Genomic DNA, 19658 nt, shown 5'->3' with positions numbered 1-19658 from the left:
TAAAAAAAAAAAAGGTAAAAAGGTTTGTGATGAAAACAAACTTACTTTTGATCAATGTCCATAAAACTTAGGTCCATTCTGTTTTTGGTACAGAACAAAGATGTTTTTAATCTTATCTCCAGCATGGAAGACGAGACAGTTTCCAATGGGGTACAAATCATGAAGAGACCATATTCCCTCCTCTCGCTGTCAGGGAGGGTCATTTCACGTAATCGTCCACTGCACCTGAATGGCTAGGGAACAAAATATTTAAAACTGAAAATTATATTCAGCAATTATATTAAGTTCATCAGCTGTTATGTCATCATCACCATCATCATCATATCTTTATTTATCCTTGGTTTTAATAATAATAATAATAATAATAATAATAATAGTATTTATTATACACAAAAAAATTACTTAAAAAAAACATCACTGAACAGCAAACATGTTCAGTTTACAAATTTCTAAAATTATCTACTTGTTTAAAAAGTATGTAGTTCCATTAATAAAAATGCTTTTTAAATGTTCAGTCCTTACTCTCGGTATAATGAAAGAGTGACCACTATTTCTTAAAACTCTATCCCTAGTTAGCAGTAAGAGGTGATGAAGTGGACTGTCGGGAGACTTAATTTTCTCCCAAAGCTGGTGATCCTTTTCAAGTAAAATATTCAGAACTTTATAACATTCTTTAGTATAACCTAATTTAAAAGCTCTATTAAAAAAAATTATCAATACAGCTCAATGTTTTGAATCAGAAATGATTGTAATTAAGCTGCGACAAGGAGTTGCTCAACAAACTTCGGGAATACAGTTATTGTTCTTAGCTGATATAATATTTGAGTTACTGATAAGGTTTAGTTCAAAGTTTCAGCTTTTCAACAACTATCCCGTAAACATATCTATCTGGACAGGACGCAAAATTTGAAGCGCTTTTGATTCTAAATATATCTCCTGTCGGACTGTGGTTTTCATCCAACCTAGGCGATTTCGCAGTAAACACTATCAGCAAAGACGAAGTATTACCGCATACAAATGCACTAATAGTTTCGAATGGCACTGTACTTTAAGTCCCTTTTTGCTACTGCAACAACAGCATAGCAAAAGATGGAAAAAGGTGGTGTAGGAGTCCCCCCCCCCTCCCCCCTGGAAGGCCTCCACAGCAGCTCTACATGTGGGATTGTTGTTCAATTAACTGCTCTAGTCTGCTTTCATTCAAAAAACTGCAAAAACAGCTTTATTTCATTAAGTTTCTTACCTTGAAAAAGCCAGCACTTGTGTTAAGTATACATTTCATTCTACAAACAAAGGACCTCTCTGTCTCCACATCATCATCATCCTTTCCAAGCTCTTCTGTTAATTGGAAGAAAATATCACTCTCTTTATATCATACATTAACACTACTTTTACACAGCTATATTTTTTACTCATCAGGTCCAAACAGTAATAATAATAAATTACTCTGTCCAGGGTTTGATTAAGTCTCAATATCAAAATCTGTAGGTCAGGTGTGCAGCTTGTTGAGTGATTGAAGGGGTTATTTTCCAACAAAACTGAAGTGCTGGGTGCGTAGGAAGACACAACAATTATTTTGGTTTTATCAGAAGAGTTACAGTGCAACTGGGAAAACGGTGAACACCTGAAGTATGTCAGGAATGTTATTTCTGTCCAATCATGCAACCAAAATCCACTCCCTAAACCGCTGAGTGCTTACTAATATTTGCGCAGCAAAAATTTTGTGTTGGCTTTAGATTTTCCAGGTAATTGATTTAATTTGAACTAATTCTGTTCATTTAAGCTCAAAGACTATTCATAAAGAAACAGAACAGTGCATGTATTTGTTCTTTTACCAATCACTGCTTCTCCAAAGCAATTGTTGCTTTTCAACATGTGGCACTACCATGAATACCTGGTTATAACGCTTATTCAGTTTGCCGTTTTGGTGTGTTAAGTGCTCAAACATGATTGGCTTAAAAACAATAAGCATTCCTGGCATATTTTAGGTATTCATGGTTTCCCCGTTGCACTGTAATAAAGGTAAATAACCACTTTTGAGATGATATATCAAGTGTTAGCCTTTCAATCAATTCGCTCTCTGACCAGGGGCTAATGCTTAAAATGTCAGAAGGTTAACAACTGCGTTGCTAAGTGGAGGTTGTGACACCCGGCAGCTTCCACTATCAACAGCCAGCTCCAAGATGGAGACTGTACCCATGTCTGGCAAAACCTGATAACCCGGCCATGAGGCCACGTGCAGAAGAGAAGATGGGCACCGGTCACACTGATAAACAGTGGTAGAAGGGGGGAGAAACCACCAAACGCTCCTAACAAAATGCTCTGGCTTCCCACCACATGAGTAAATAAGCTCTACAACCCATGAGCAATCTGCCACATAAGCAAATAAGAGAAAACCACTGACAACAACTGACGGCAGCTGCTCCGAGTTGCTACCTCTGTTAAATTGCACGTAAACTCATTTCACTTATCCTTATCACCTTTTTAGGATGGTTGACTGACCATGGACCTATTGTTATTCTTGAATGGAAATAAAAAAAGGACTTTTTCAAAACAAATAGTACTCTTCAGCCTCAATGAAAGCAAGGGATCTTTGAACCTGTTTGGGTGATGCAAAACTGACTAACAACACAGTACAGCCCTTTTAACAATGTTCATGGACAGCATGTTTCCTGTTTTTTTACCTCCACTACAAGTACTTCCAGATTCAGAAACTGTTCCATCATTCTCATCATCAAGAATTCTAATTTTCTGTGTGAATAAAATAAGAGAACAAAACATTTCGTGCAATTCCTGTCGATATCAATGAAAATTGGTGTGACTTGTCCCATTTGTTTGAAGCAGCCCCCAATAACAAATAAAAATTCCTCTAGCATCAAAATGTACAAGAAGTATCACTCTCGGGATTGAAAGAGTTCAAAGGGACAGCTTTTTTAAAGGACCTAAGCAGATGTTGTTAAAAGTAAACTTTACTGACGAAAATTCTGTTTAGAATAATATTATTTTCGGTATGAAAAAACACCTACTTAAAAAAAGACTAACTGGATCAAGAAAGTTTCATCGTAAGAAGTTTACTGTCCAGTTTAAGGAACTTGGTGGACTGGATTAATGAAAAGTCTCTTACAGTCTGTTGACATGATATTATAGAAAATAAGAACGATTTTCTTAGGGAAAGCAATGTCACGCAAAGCAAATTCTTTGTCAAATACACTCAATATCAAGTTTGGACTAAAATATGCAGTTAATTCCTTAAAGTACAAAACTAAAAGAATTCAAAAAGTTACGTAATCGAAACACAAGTAGAGTGCCACATTATCAACTGAGGAAGTTTGCTATTCAAGGGGAATAACAAAACCTAATCATTGAGATGGAAGGAAATGATCAGAGATTAAATATATCTCATTATAATTATACTAAGTGGGTTAATAATTTCCTGTTGTCCTTAAGAATGTCAAAAACAAGCTGGGTTGTGTGAAAAGCATATTTTCCTTCATAATTTCAGAGATGTGATATATCCTAATAAGGTTTAATTCAACTTTCTTGTTTTGCATCTCATTGTTTTATTCAGACAACAACAATTAACTCAAGTGTACACGCAAAGTTCCAATACAAGATATCATTCCTCTAATTTCCACTGGCAAAATAATTCAAACGCCACAATGCTTTGTTTTTATGAATTTCAGGAATTAAAAAAAAAAATGAAGATTTTGTTAAGCAGTTTATAAAATAATGCATTCTAATTTTCCGTGATGCTTGTGACAAAAAGTCGAAATGAAACTTTTGCATAAAATCTAGACAACATGTATATAAACCATGTTTTCTTTCCTCAAGCAAATATTGGCAACAGATGCATCAAGAGGATATTATTTTCCATTTTAGTATCCAGATATAGATTACTCATGCAGTACAACTGTTATTAATAAAATTAATGTTTCCAAAAAAGTTAGTAAGGTGTCTGGGAGAACTTACAAGAACCACATCAAGGAGGTTGCTTAAAAACTTGGTTTTCGTTTAATTTATTTTCTGAAGAGCAATAATAATAATAACTAATAATAATAATTATTAACTGATACTGCTTTATCTGAGGTCTGATTAGAAAAATAGCTTTAACATGATCTACCCACAAAAAATTAATGAACTACGAGAATGTTTTGCCAGGCAGTGTGTGTGAGGGTAGTTCTGAGGTTGGGCTGTGGCTGACAACACTGCATTTTGACAATGTAAAAGAAGTTGTCTTCAGAGTCCAGTCAGCAACAAATATGCCTGATTATTGGATGCTAACGCTGCAAAAGAAATTGACGCTTTCACTCATGAGGTTATATTTGTCTTAGCAGAATCAAATAGAGTCATATCATTTGATGAATAGAGCCAAGCTACTGTACTGGCATAAATCACCATCATTGTGCCATTCCAATATCCAAAAGGTACTCCAAAATATCACTGATTTAACCCTTTTAATATCATTTCAGTAGTTCCTAATACCACTGTGTTATCATCACTGGGAATAAAATGGTTGATTACTTTCCTTTGGAGAGCTAAAGCTGTAGTGCTACTACTCAGGCCTATTTGTTGCTGACTGGGCTCTGAAGACAACTTTCTTTTAGGTTGTCAAAATGGAATGTCATTAACAATAATCCTCCTAAGGAACACCTTCAAACAGAAAACCCTACTTCACGTTAAAATTACAAAAGTTAAACCAGCTCCACGTTTTTAATTGATTAGCTGTGATGAAATTTTTTTTAAATCTTTTCTACCATGAATTTAGGCTTAAAGAAAAGGATCAAGGATCAAACAAACACATCACCTACAGCTTGAGTAGCTTAGCCCACAGTGCAAACACCTTTGGGTTTATCCTAAATCACAGTCAATGGGTCCCCCAAGTCTCTGTGCAACTGCATGTCATGATAAGTCACTTCACCAGGGTTAGTGACCCCTACCTTCAGAAGGGAGCTGCCACTGGCTTTCAAAACTACATAAACATTTGACCAAATCCATGCAATTATTTTTGGTATGAAAAAGTGGTAGAGGTTTTTCATTGTGCTTTTGTGAAGATCACACACCCAAGTCATCTTATCACAAACAATAATTTATCTTGATATTTTGTTAAATGATCAGATTAAGGAAGCCCAGGATAAGACCTGTCTATGTTTTGTCTGACTGTAACAGGATTACTACTACGTTGCACTGATTTTAAGAGCTCTGAAACATAATTACACTGTATGTGCTGTGAAATTTGAACAAGAAGAAATTGCCTCATTACAGTTTTGCATTCAGTACTTAGAGATAGTGCATGCCGCAGCATAACGATGCAACTCCAAATGAAACATTTGAAAAGAGCTATGACATTCAGATTAAAGCAATCTAACGGCCACCTAAATGGTATCAGGTGAAGACATGCAACTGAAGAATTAATTCAGGCTATTTTTCTGTACTCTGATTTGACATAATTCCCACAACAAAAAATATCTGGGATCTTGCACTATCTGCGTCAATATTTTTTCACACCTTCTCCCACCCAAGATCAGATTTCTAAAGTTAGTTTTATTACCACGAAAACATCCACACATCCACTGCGTCTCAAAAATATTGACTTTTCATACCTGTTCTTCTTCCTCTGGGAAAGGTTGTAGATTTTTCCTGATGAGATCATGGTCATCAACATGAATGAATCTCAAAAAATCTTGATGAATGACACTGGCCTAAACATAAGCGGTAAAGGATGAGTCACGCAAAACCTATGAGAGCACCCACGGTCAGAACTTATCTCAGAATATTGCAACACGCTTCTCCACCTCCCAAACCAGAAAGAGAAGTCCATTGCTTTTTGCACCTCAGGTCTTTTTGGTGATAGTACTGATTTTGTTTAACGTGTTGCTCTATGTAACTTCCTCAAACTGCACGTCTCTTTGGAGAAAAATCTATTTCCTTGAACTTAAGCCTGGTTTTCAAGTGCAAGCATAACCCCAAATACAAGATGGTCATGTCAAGTTAAAACAAACTATAACCCAAGCACAAGCATTTATGCTAGTGAAAACCAGGCTTCAGAGTTAAAAGTTGTTTTGTCACTGATAACGATGATGATAATTGTCATGCTAATTGCCGTTGCAAGTACAGCAACGATGCAGCTCAACAAAGTCGAACCAAAAGCATACTATGGTGCCTCTGGCTGCCGCTACATGGTCCATGTGTGACCTTGGAGCACAGCTTACAGCCAGCTGGAATCAGCTGTATGCTGGTTTTGGCTGAGGGGGGAGGGGGGGGGTGACCAGAGGAACCAGAGAAAAACCCTTGGAGCAGAGTAGAGAATCAACACCAACTCAAAACCCACTTATGGCGCCGGGTCCAGGAACCGAACCTGCATCACACTGGTGGGAGGCGAGTGCTCTCACCACTGTGCCACCCCTGCTCCCCTGTCACCCTTCCCCTGTCACTTCTTTGAAGTATCCAGATTCTCCAAAAAAACACTGCACACTAGCGACAAGTGGATAAGTGAATCTAATCCACAGGTAAGTGTGATGAGTTCACAATCACCTCTGAACTGAAAAAGGTGTCAAAAAAAAAAAACAATTTCAAGGTTTAGTCTACCCCACTCTGACCGAAAAATATCAGTCTCTTCATTTCCAGCTCTTGCTAAACACCCTTGATTCATGGCTGTAAATATATAATCAATGTAACTCTTTCCTCATATTCTAGATAGAGAAGATGTTGAAGATTATGTCTACCTGTGCAAGTCCAAGGTAGTCTTGAACTGTCTCTGATGCATAAAATACTTCAAAATCTCTCGTCAAAACAATGACAAAACCGTCTAATGCCTGAAACACATATCAAATAGATCAGAACATTTCCAACAACAAGAAAAGGAGTGTTCACAAGATCAGAACTTATCCCAGCCTCACCAGCATGATGGACTAAGGTTCCTACTTTTTCAACTACAATCTTGGACAAAATAAAATAAAACATTAGTAACCCCTCCCCCCAAAATCAATGATGAATCTGCACGCAAGCTGAAGCCCACCATTTTTTCATCATTAAAATTGGGGGGTGGGGTGGTATTTTATTTTTCACTTGAAATGTCCAAGATTGTAGCCTGGATCCTAGTTCATCAGAATTCCCTCCCCTACTCTCTGCAGTATTTCATGAGTGCATGTTTGTAAAACTGGTAAAATAAGACAGGGTGAAGCTCAGTAACTTCCCCTATGAACAAAGCATAAATTGCAGAGAAGGGCATGACTTTGAAGTTAAAACTATCTTTCGAAAAAATACATATATATATATAAATATATAGGGGCTACTTGGATTTCAGGTCAACCCATCTTTCCCTCCATATCCAGTGAAAAAAACCAAAGTCCTTTAATTTGGTTCACTGCGCAGAGGGACTGCATGCTTGCCGATACACTGCTGTAGCTCAGCCTCTTTCCATGAAGGTAACACTTGAGTAAAAAATGCCAAATCGAGCACCAATTCCAGTAAACAAGACTCACATCTAAAAGAAGTTTTGAAAACACTCCATTGCCCTCAAATTCTCCATGCCCATCAGTAAGCTTTCCAACTTGGTTCTCTTCAGTCCACTGTTGACCTGAAAGCAATATCAAGACATACCACAGCCGTTGATGATGTTCTCTATTAAATCACTCAGCAATGGATCAGCTAAGGAAACACCATATTTTGTTCTGGTTACATGGCAAAGCTAATAACAAATTTTAATCCATCACTACACAGTTTTCATTGTCTACACTTATCATTCTACCAATGATGGTATGTTTTAACATACATGTAACTGATACATGTCTTAATATGTTCTTCATAATTCTGCGGAATCTCACCTTCAAGCGCTAAGCGCCAAACTGTGTTTTGGTTTCCATCAATCAAATTTCTGAACATAGCCAGAAAGATCGACACCGCCTCCGGAAACTGAATTGGAGTTTTTGTTTAGTTCACAGCTTGAACACCATATTATGATATGTTTTTAGAAATTCTTCAGTAAAAAGATTCTTACAGATTCCATCGCTTTCCAAAGGCGTCAAGTTTGAATATACGAATGTACCATGGGAACCAAAGATGCTGATTGGTGGGTTAGTCATGCCTAAATTGACTTCATCATCTGTCGTTGGCGTCGGAAGTTTGATTGATGGAAGCCAAAACGCAGTTTGGCCGTTTGAGAATGAATTCCGCAGAATTACGAGAAACACAGTGACATTAATGCAAGTGGCTGCATTCTATGTTTCAAATTCTTGCAGTCATTTAGTTGCAATACCAAGAGTGAGAAGAAAGGATCTATCCTTCATTTGACATCAAAAAGGTTCTATGCATTACTGTTTTGAAAGAATTCTTGATTACCAGGAATTTCACAGATAACTTCCTCTGCCCGAATCACTACATGTAACTTGGTTATGGGACAAATGACTGTCAGTCCAATCGTCTTTACATGACTTGCATGATCCGCAAAAAAAAAAGTGACATCTTGTAGATAAAATGACACAAAGAAACGTGTTTGGAATGACAAGAGACATTACGGTCGTTTTCACCTAAGCGTGGACACGTCACGGGGAAAACATGCTCTAACTGGTTGCAAATATGACAAGTTTTCTCTTCAATCCTTCAAAGTTTGAGGGATGTTTATGCAAGTTTTCCTAGAACAGCAGCAAGACTGGATATCGAAGACTTTTCCTAAGAAATTGACCCTAATCTGATAAAGTACACGTATACTTCAAATTCCTTCAGTTAAACTATCGTACGCAAAAGTTTGCTGATGTTAACAGCTGCCAAACTTACACTTCAAAGAAAACGTTTTCCCGTCGTGTGTCCACGCTTAGATGAAAACGATGGTATTTTGGCACTGCAAAATTTTCAGGTGAGAGGTACCTTGAAGTAGGATGGCTCAAAGTTCAAAGCTACAAAACCTTTCATACCTTTGAAGAAATTTTTTGCCCTTAGGTAGCTGGCAGACAGTCTAAGGATTGAGAGTTTGTCTAATTTCTGTATGACATCATGAGGAAAAGGTAGTAACTTGGCAAGATTATCTAATTCTATGTTGAAGCGGTCACGGTGACGTTTGGAAGGATTCAATGACCCTTTGAGACTGAAAACATGAAAAAAAGTCATTAATTAGTGGTTACTGTAGAAAATCTACAACTATTATTTTGAGGGGGAGATGGCTGCTTTTGCTAATACCAGCTTCACTCCCATGGCCGACTCCCTCTATAACAAAAACAATAACAATAATAACAACAATAATAACAACAACAACAACAACAACAACAAGAATAACGAAGAAGCTATTGGGAGGATGCAGTAGGTAGGTGCTGAGACAAATACAGAAATCTGTTTTTGTGCAGTAGTTTGAACATTGCAAGATCCTTCAAGGTCGTATGCTAGAGAGTCGTAAATAACAACATTCAGATTAAGAAAATAGGACTATACAAGATCCGACCTATAGAATCTAAATGACACTTTATTTTACTAGTTTTATTCAGTTGTATGGTATCTACAGAGACTACTTGTTTCGGCTGTACCACCTGGCTCACGGTTCAAATTCAGAGCTGGCATCCAGATGTAGTATACTGCCCATAATAATAGCCTTTCTTTCATCACAGTAAAAATACACTCAGAAAAGGTGCTTTTCAAGTAGCCATGAGTAAAATACAAAAGAAAGGTACTAAAATTAATTACCTACCTCTAGCTAACTACAAAAAGAAGAATATATAACATAAAATTGTTCTGACGTAAGGCAGCTTTAAAGTGCAAGGAAGAGGCAGTCTCAGTGTCTGATGACAGCTGATTCCATAGAACACTCCTCTATACTACAACTCTCTTGCAATTATTAGCATCAAGGTTAAGTGATAACATAGTTATTATTGCTTGCACTCCTGAGGCCATAACTAGTTGTGAGTGAACACTTGGCAAATATAACACTCAAGCATTCAGGGAATGAACCCTGATACACTCCAAACATGATGGAGACGATTTGCTCCAGGCGTCTAGTTTGAAGGTTGTCCTAATGAAGTTGCTGGACATCAGGTTGTCCGTCAAAAGAGGAAGTAGCTATCACCCTGACAGCCCTGACAGGGCTCGAGACTAACTTTTTAGCTCACTAGCCTAGTGGCTAGTATCAGGTCTGATTTCACTAGCCAAATCTAAATGTGTACTAGCCAGTCTTGCCATACGCAGTTTCATTCATTTGTAAAAACTATCACGAAAAAAATTCCACATTTGCAACACAACTCACGCTTTTAGTAAACATTCTCATGTTCTCATGTCCATCCTCGCAACAGTGTCACAAATATGCTGGAGTGTACAGCTTCCCGTATTTTTCTCACGAAACAAAGTTTTTGTGGCCATGCAATTCTCACCAAACCGTTGCCAAAACTTTGCAACTCACAAAATGCACTGGAGTATGGAAAACATGGAATAAAGTAAAAAAAGCGCAATTTACCATTCCTAGTAAACGTGATAAGTCGTTCCATATTATCTCTTTCTTTTTTTTACTTGAAAAAAATTATATTTGGATTCAATTTCTAAACAAGTATGTGACCTCCTTTCATATACATGTAACAACACTGCAAACATTTTGCACTGGCTCGAACAAACACTGTCACTTTTTGCGTTTGTGTTTGTGATCCTGTTTTCCATAGGCATGATTGCTTTACGCAACTTGATCTCGTGTCATCGTAAGAAAAGGGCGCAAATATAAAAGCAGAATTAAATTTTGCGTCATGTTTAACTTCTTCTTATGTTGGAACTCTTGCAAAGAAGAAGAAGGCAAAGTGGAAGTGCCAAGAAGCATCACCAATTCTGGGTCCGATACATTTTCAAGGAACAGCCACAGCTGCAGCATAGCCAGTATCAAATTCTACTGTAGGAACTGGCTCTTTGTGATCAAGAACTTTACAACAGGTATATTTGGCGGGGTACTCCCTTACGATATTCATTAAATTCACACTGTTTTGAGGAGTATCCTCACTGCCACAATCATACTTGGACGCCATCTTCATTACTTATACTTGCCTCTAATTCGTGAAAAACGTATCACACGCACAAAAATATCATTGATTGATCGCAAACAATCAGAAACAGTTAACGATTGTGTTTCCATAATATTATCGTTGTTTCCTCGGTTTTGCATTGCTACTCGTCGCCAACAAAACGCAACAATAGAACATTTTCCATCTCGTGTCTTGTTTGCGATCAGAGGCGATTATTGGCCATTGGTTGTGGATGAACGTAAAAGGTATTTCCATTTACGCAAACTGTTTGTGATCAAGCTCCTTGAAAGTGCTTGCAATAATTGTTTGCGACAGAGTTATGTGCATATGGAATCAGCAGCCGAGAAGTTCCGCATGATTTCAAATGTGATTAGTCCTTCGTAACGTGGCGTGGGGAAACTGTAATCCACATTGGTTTCCTCTTCAGCTTTTTTTATTAACTTATCATTTTCTAAGGCAGTAAATGCCATAGAATCTGCTCACAGTTTCTGTTGTTAGTTTCTATTCTCTTCTTTTGCCTTATCAATAAGAAATAATTTTCATTTTTGTTTTCGTCCAGAACTCCACTGCTTCACAATATTTACTAGCCCCAATGGCTAGTGGAAGCTCCAAATCTACTAGCCAAAACTGAAATTTCACTAGCCTGTGGCTAGCTGGCTACCATTAGTGTCAAGCCCTGCCTGTTTTTCAGTCTTTGCAACTTGTCCAATAATGTTCTACCAATCGTGTCCCAAAAAGAGTCAAAGGCAAAGACGGGTACTGTACTCAGAGTAGACGGGTCCCAGCTTCTAGTAAAACCCCTGTACCAGAGGACACAGTTTTGCACACTTTGTCAATGTGTTTCGACCAGGAGAGTCTACTGTCAATTTCTAAGCCAGGATGTTTAGTGCAGAATCAACCAACCAATAATGGAACCTTGAGGAACACCAATAGTCAACAGCCCTTTGTTACATACGGCATCACCCACCACACAAACCATCTTTGCTATTCTCAGTTTATTTAGTTAGAGTTGAAAGTTCATTAATTTTCCTAATGACATGAGAAGGTGACATGGAAAAAGGTTTGTGAACGAACAGAAATAATGCACTAAATAGCTTTTCTAACTTTCCCCAACCAAAATCCTGTTAGCTGTCATTTACGCACAAAATTATTATGTCTATTGTTTATTCATCTCAAATCATTCAAAGCTTTCTTTTCACTCAATAAATGTTCTCTAGTGTTTAATTAAGGTCGGCTACCAATCATTTATTATTGTCTTGAGAAAATAGCTAGATATAGTTAATGAACAATTCTTTTTAAGTCACCAAATTACTTCCAAAATACACAGCTATGAAAGACACAACCTGTTAAAGGAAAAATGCTCTGTAAGTCTTGCTTATGTCCAGAGTCTTAAAAGGAAGAATGAATGGGGTACTAGATTTCAATGAACATGCTCTTTGTATGCAGATACTGGTGGTATACATGTAAATCTTGCCCTGGCCTCTGTCCAGATTTGTCTTTGGTGGTCATGAATTCCAGATCTACCAGCTGGACAGGAGCTTTTATAACCATGTTTACTTTCATTTTAAATAGTTGCCCACGCTGACTGTTGTAAAGCACATTTGAGTATTCCACTTAGAAACTATTTTTACAGTATCAAAGAAATGAACTTAAACTAAAGAGGGCATTTCAGCGGGATCAAGGCACACACCTCATGACAATGCACAAGCCAAATTTAAAAAAAACTGATTGCAGTGGAATTCAAGTTTACACAATCTGTAAAAACAGTTGTTACAAATTTCAAGTGTTTTCACTTGGCTATGAAAACATGATATGTTGGTCATGTTGCTACTCATTCTTCATTGTTTTTTTTTTAATTAAACAATTTTTTGGCCATTTTCTCCTTTCCTCAAATGAACCTTTAACATCATAGACAAAACTTGTTTGTAAGTTGGTATTTTACCATCACTGATGATTTGTGAGCTCCCAAAAAGTCTTTAAAATAGTTTTTGAAATTCAAACATCAAAGGAATGTTTTAAGGGAAAACAATAATGTGGATCTGATAACTAACATTTGGCATATTTTGTTCGTGGCGTCACTTCAATCATGGCTTTATGGTATCCCGAAGTGAGGTTATCACATAACAATTTAATGATAAATATATTTTTATCTCAACATTGAAAGTATGCATAAAAGAAACAAAGAATCAAGTCATATAAGGATATCAAATGTCTCTCAGGCCACCTTGAAAGATGATAGACTTGTGTAAAGAGAGAGTTGTCGAACATTCCCTCTTGTTTAAGAAAAATAAAAATGAAACAACTATTGTCCAGACAGAAGTAGAGAAACAACAGATTCGTCTGAGGTTAAGCTCCTTATTCTTACCACTCTGACTGATAAAATATTATGATTTCTTATATTTTTGTGTAAATGAGTGTTTGGGTCAGTGAATATTGCTCTGTGAAATAGTTACATCGTAAATTTTTGAGGGCAAATCCGCGATGAGAGCCTTAGCTGTTTCCCCAAAGGAAATACCCTTGTTTCTTGGTACTTGGAAAAGTAATTGTTTCTTTGGCTGACATACTCAAGCCATTATTGCATAATTCAAATTCTTTGGGCCTACTCTTTCAAGTAGCTGTCAACACAACTTTTCATACTCAAACATGTCACAAATTGAGTTATGTCAAAATTTTTAACACGGAGAACAGTATCTGAATGCTTGAAGCATTTGTAAAACCAAAATGAAAGATAAACATCAAACAATTGGGAATATAAAAATGGTAAAATGCTGTGTATGCAAATCCACGTTTCCTACAATTTAATTGAGCTTAATGCTTAGCCTAACGGTTTTCCTATTTACGATTTTTGGATCGCAAACAGGAAGGACAGCGAATTTCACTCAAATCAAAGAATCTGAGATAGTCTCAATGAATGCCAGATAGCATTGCCAATTCAACGTCTGACCTCGAAGGGCAGTGGTGAAACCGCAGTCATTTTTAATAGACACGAAAAATTATAAACAAGGAATAGTGCGTGGTGCTTTTTAGCGATGAAAATAACAAAAGCTGTTTATTTTTCCCCTAAAGTGTCAAAGTGGAAAAGGAATTTAAGCTACTAAGCTCAATGGGGTTTCCATACACCAAATAACACGCTGACGGACAAGAATTGAATCGGTTTGATCTTTCTTCAGACACAGTCACAGAAAGCTCGAAAGCAACGTCGATTTTACATTCTCCTTCTGAAACCCTCTCTGAAACCACTTATCGAGCTCAGCGAACCTCAAAAATGAAACTTTCAAGTCACAATTTGCATAAGAATCGAGCGCCACACACCTAAGATAAAAGACATGTGTATAGCCATGAAAAAAGAAAATGGAACAAATTATTTGACAGGCCAGCTGAATATGCAAATTGCCTAAAACATTTCAAAAATGTTCAAAGGATGAGAGACGCTTTCGCGCTTTTTCAGTCCTCGCGAGCCCTTAATTTTCAAAGTATATCAATAAAATCGACTTTAGCAGATAATAATGTGAGTAGTTTCTAGCCAGTTGAGAAAAAGCAGCAAAAAACCGCAATAACACGCTTGAAATAATGTAGGCCGTCTTGCGAGTTGTTTTCCTCTGACATAAATTATTATGACCATGGAGGAGAAAAGATGTCGACCTGGGTGGACTCAAAATATGGAACGAATAGCCCCAAAAACATTATAAAATGCTTAAGGAGTCTTCAAAGAGTAAAAAGAGACAAGAATCACGTAATTAGGACCAACAGAAGGCGAGAGATTGCTTCCGTGCATCGAGGTAAAATCTCTGTCGATCATCTGAAACTCGCAAAAACACAAATACGGCGGGTACAACTCCACCGAACAAAAGCTCTAGTTCGCCACAGCAGGAGCACAGAGTTGAATAAATCACGACCACGACCTTAAAAAAAGTTGATTTATCAAAAAATAAAAAAGGTTAGCATAAATGAGCGGGAGATTTCTTAAGGATGCAAGCATCGTCAACAGAAGTTTGCCCTATGAAGATGGAATGCTGTCTTTGCCTCCTTTGATAGTCCGCATCTACAGCGCGCACGAAAACTACTTTTCATGTTATGTTGTCTCTATTACATGAAAATTATGGATCGAACATTTATTTCTTTCGCATTTAAGGCTGTAAAAGTATGTTGTGCTGTCAAAGGTCACATCACTCGCAATACACCACTTTATAAGCGGCGCCACGGAGCATCAAATATAAACTCAAACTTACAAGAAGGAAAAATTTCTCGCTAACGGGCAGTATGAGTGTCTTTAGTGAATACAAATGTTCTTTTCGCTTGGAAATACTAAACTCAAGATTAAGGTGGCAGTCATTAGAGAAATGGAAACGAATCAATTCGAAAAAAATTTAAGGTTTTCAAGCGGGATTTATGACAATACTTCAGTGTCATTTCCACGAATAGAATGCAAATTCAACCTTCAGCCAAGGTGATTTAACTGACAGAACTCGAAGCGGTGAATTTAGTCATTCATCAGTTGGTGAAATCGCTGACATGAGCAATAAGAAAAACTAATGTCATAAAAAGTTGTGGGCGAAAAATGTAACAAAGATTTGAAACGCTAGCATTCACAAATGCAGACCGGAAAGGACTTTGTCATACATCGAACTTTACTATCTTCTATTAAGAATGGGAGACTAAATCCGCTCAAGGAACTCGACAGCGAACAGATAAATTGTCAAATAGAACATGGCTCTCAAAACCGTTTATCAATTGAAAATCGTAATCGAATGGAATCTGAGTTTAAGTGGTTTTCGGTTGATCAAGATTTGAAAGGGCTAGACTTCTTCTCGTCGAACACAACACCGACGACTTAAAACAACGTTTCCTCACTTCGAGAATTTAGTAAAGATCTTTCGGACTCAGAGAATTTGCAAAACTACAAAAACGTGGAAATTTCCACTGGTTCGCTCAGCCTTTTGCTGATGATTGCTAAGAGAGGCAGGAGAATCCTTGTTTCTCAGCTACCATTGCAAATGTGTGCTCCGAGTTGAAAAAAATCTTTATCTAACAGCACTTATTGTCGTCTTCGATGAAAGCACGAACACTCAATTTATATAGCAACGACCGCATCGCTTTTTATGACACTTAAATCGTAATATTCCACTCAATCATACCTTGATGAACTGCGCTTCTTTCTTTTCGCTGTACTCATGTTTTCTTCTGCGATGAAAATTTACAATTCAACAGCCCCCCATAGTTCGCGGCCGTTCTTTCACGGTCGAACTCTACTCTCGCCGGGTTTGATGCTCGATCTGCGTGTGTTACCAGACGGATTGATGCTCTCAAATAGCGTTGAGATAATCTAACACAATAACCACTAGTCTGAAGTTGGATTGTGTTCCTAAACAACGCTCATGCACATCAGATGCGTAATGCAATCGAAGCCATGTTCGATGGTAGCCTTCCCTCGCCCGGTACACAAGTACAAAAAATCGTGCAGAAGATTGAAGCACAAAAGCCCCTCACTGATTGGTCACTTGCAAAAAGAATAGGTGACGTAACTGTCACAGCGGAAATTTACATATGTGCAATAAAGCCTTTCCTCGCACATTTTAGTCAAAATATGAGATTTCAACAATTCCTGTCTCAAATGCGTTTTTTACCATGGATTTTAAGCGGAATGATGAAAAGTGAATGTCTGTAGCTGCGGGGTCACCCGATAATAATTTGAGACTAAGGACTCGCCCTCCCCCCCTCAAAAAACTAACAATATGCCTCGACGTTCTCCTTTGTTGATTTATTGTTTACATGAATACAAAAGTGGCCAAAGGAAAATCACTTTGCATTGTATTGAACAGCAAAACCACTTAAAATGTTCTTTTTGTCAAGAGCTTTCCTTGAATCTTAGCATTCTTTTATTTTGCGTGTTCGACGCTTCTCAAGTTCGGCCAATCATGAATGGAAGGTTTTCATTGAAAACTCTTTCGAAGCCATTTGTGGCCAAAGGGTAATTAGAGCAAACAGCGGGATAAAATAAAAAGGGTTTATGAAATTTTCCATCTTAACAGTGGCTTGGCATTGTACATCGCCCGTTGGTTGAATGAACTAAGAATTGTTTTTTAATGGCCAACCACCGTCTCTCACAGTTTGCCACTGCAAAAATGAGAGCAGGGGGTAGATTTTTCATGATACTTCTGCACGTTTCACAAAATTGGTCATGTCTCTTTTTTTTTCCAGACTTTAAAAGCTTATATCAAAACCCGTCGTAAATCTTGTTATTTTGTAATATTGTGAATTTTCTGGCAGGTGGTCCATTGAAAAGAACTTGTACCATGTACGTAATCCTCCGCGTGCTATATTTTATAATTCATTATGCGCTTTTCTTATTTTTGCCATCTTATAAATAAATATATCCACCTAATGACTTATTCTTATCTCTTTCCTTTAGTCAACCACAAGCTTTTGAAATGTAGTGGAACATTTTATAGATAGCTTTGCCGAAAATAGTTACGGTGTTAGGCTGTCGGTAACCTGTGCGCTTCCAGGCGACGCTAATGTCGCAAAATGTTTCCTTTTGTCATGATGTGTGAAAAAGATGTTTCCAAGTTTAATAGTTTAAACGAATATTTTACGCCTGGGAAGAACATTTCCGACATTTTGTCTCCTTTTAAGAGCTGTTTGGAAGAAATTCCATCAACGCATTTGGCCAGGAGCAAGCGGGATTGAAGATTTTCACGGTGACAGTAATAACGTTCTCAGTTCAAAGGATGAAAACATGTCAGTGATGTTAAATGAATATCTTAGAGCGTTTATGTTATAAACGCTTGTCGTACATGTCAAAAATATAACATGGCCATTCAAAAAACACTGACTGCCCATTTACTCTGTAATTCATGCGGACTATATTCAATGTATTTTTAAACATGTTCTCTTTGTGTTGTCTTAAGAACACAAGATCTCAATTTCGCTATTATTGTTTCACTTACGCCGAGTATTGAAAAAAAAAAAAAAGATAGACAAGGTTACGTCGCACTTTCAATTCCCCGGTTCACAGAGCAAATGGCGACATCTTTAATTAAGGTAATTTTCTTTACATAAGACTTGACCATTGTCTTGTATTCTTCAGAATTCGAAGTCTCGGGTGTTTTGGCCACAGTGTTTAAATCCTTTCAGTTCACTGGTGGAAACTAAATCAAGGGTCAGTCAATACGAATTTCATCAGCGGGGTAGCAGGTATACCATGTTTCACTTTGTTACGAACAAAAAAAAGAAGCGGTCAAAGAGAGTCATGTCAGGTAACCTCCTTTATTGATATCTTCGCCTACACTGTATTTGCCTACTGATTGATAAATTAAAATTTCAGTTTTCAGACAACAAAACCGCAGAAAAAGATAATTACCATCTCTCACTCTTGACAGACGGCTGGTACACTCTAGACAACATTGTTTTCCATTTTATTTGACGGGAATTGAGCCAGCTGTCACCCACGCGCAAGTTTCTTCCCTACCCAAGAACTTATTTGGAGGGTGGGTCATTTTTTAATTATGAATTCTCTTACATAATTATGCTTTTGGTCTAGAAAGTAGTATTCTTGATCTTTTTTAAATGTATGGAACCTTTTTTATTTGCAGTTGGTTTACGATTACGGCTAGGGTTAGTTTTGGGATCTTTTCAGCTTATATAGCGACAAGAAGTTTTTCTTGTCATATCTCTAAATTTTTTTCACCTTCGATGTTACTCTGATCTCCGCCCCCCGCTCGCACATGGTGTGCTGCTCACCATGTTCTCGTCCTATATTTCTTCTGCAAAACCTTCTCGGTCAGAAAGAAAAGAAAGATTGAAAAAAGGGTTAAAAAGCTATAAACACTCCCTTCAAAAGTGATTAAATGTGGGTAAATTTTGGCAACTTTTAGGGGTTTAATATATTTTCCCAGTCTTTGAATAAAACTAAGTTGCGGCAACTTGTACCAAATTTTTAAGCGGTTCAGGTGACACTAGATTTCACTAAGACGGGATTTCAAGGATGAAAGCAGCCACTTGGTTGATTTAAAGTGGTTTTGATTTCCCCCCTGGGTTGAACACGTGCACAACACAAACTTTGATTACTTTATCAAAAATTCATCCGGACACAATTTACTAGAAATGAGATTAGACTGATTAACTAGAGCACTCTAAAAGCTACCGAAAGTTTGAATTTATTTAAAATGATAATTGAATTGAAAAAAACTAGTTTTTATCCGCCTTTGGAACCCAGGGGCAACGAAAGGCCCAGAAATGTGAATTGTGAGTCCGGAACGCAGCTGTTAAGCGGCTTTTATGATTGGTATGTTAGCTACGCCATGCTGATGAGGCCCAAAAGGCCGAAACGGCTGTCCATGGCTGCTAATTGACCGGGTAAAATGGTTGTGCGCATGCGTGATGTGTTAGCCACACCGGGTTAAACCGGGTTGGTGTTAGCGTGTGTCATCTTGCTTTTATTGTTGTTACAAAAAATCTGCATCGGAAACAATGAAGCCATACCCTAAACTATCCTAAACAAAACTGACCGAGACAGAGAGTTTGAGGCTGCACATTTTGTTTGTCTCGAGGTTCTATACCACACTTAGATTTTACTGAGAAATGTGATAAATAAATTGTCTGTCGCGTCGAAGACAACAGCACTCGTTAAGTCGAGATTAGGCTGACTTTCATATCCAATGGTTCATGTTTTATGACTAA

General features: G+C 37.5%; 1 protein-coding gene across 2 annotated transcripts in view; it reads right to left on the bottom strand.

Moving 5' to 3' along the window:
• The window catches only part of LOC137985127 (protein single-minded-like), a 29117-nt gene extending 12691 nt beyond the window's left edge, over positions 1–16426 (bottom strand). For both annotated transcript variants that reach the window (XM_068832624.1, XM_068832625.1), the window contains exons 1-8: positions 16115–16426; positions 8907–9076; positions 7479–7573; positions 6720–6809; positions 5598–5696; positions 2682–2748; positions 1241–1335; positions 46–233 (exon numbers count right to left, since the gene is read on the bottom strand). In XM_068832624.1, the coding sequence (XP_068688725.1) occupies positions 46–233; positions 1241–1335; positions 2682–2748; positions 5598–5696; positions 6720–6809; positions 7479–7573; positions 8907–9076; positions 16115–16152 (842 nt within the window). In that variant the 5' untranslated portion in view covers positions 16153–16426. The remainder of the gene's footprint in view (positions 1–45; positions 234–1240; positions 1336–2681; positions 2749–5597; positions 5697–6719; positions 6810–7478; positions 7574–8906; positions 9077–16114) is intronic.
• Between the last annotated feature and the right edge of the window lie 3232 nt (positions 16427–19658).

The sequence above is a fragment of the Montipora foliosa genome, chromosome 14 (genome assembly GCF_036669935.1).
Source record: "Montipora foliosa isolate CH-2021 chromosome 14, ASM3666993v2, whole genome shotgun sequence".
Classification (NCBI taxonomy): Eukaryota; Metazoa; Cnidaria; class Anthozoa; order Scleractinia; family Acroporidae; genus Montipora; species Montipora foliosa.
Note: the sequence above shows the minus strand (reverse complement) of the source record. Positions and strands in the feature narration are given on the sequence as shown.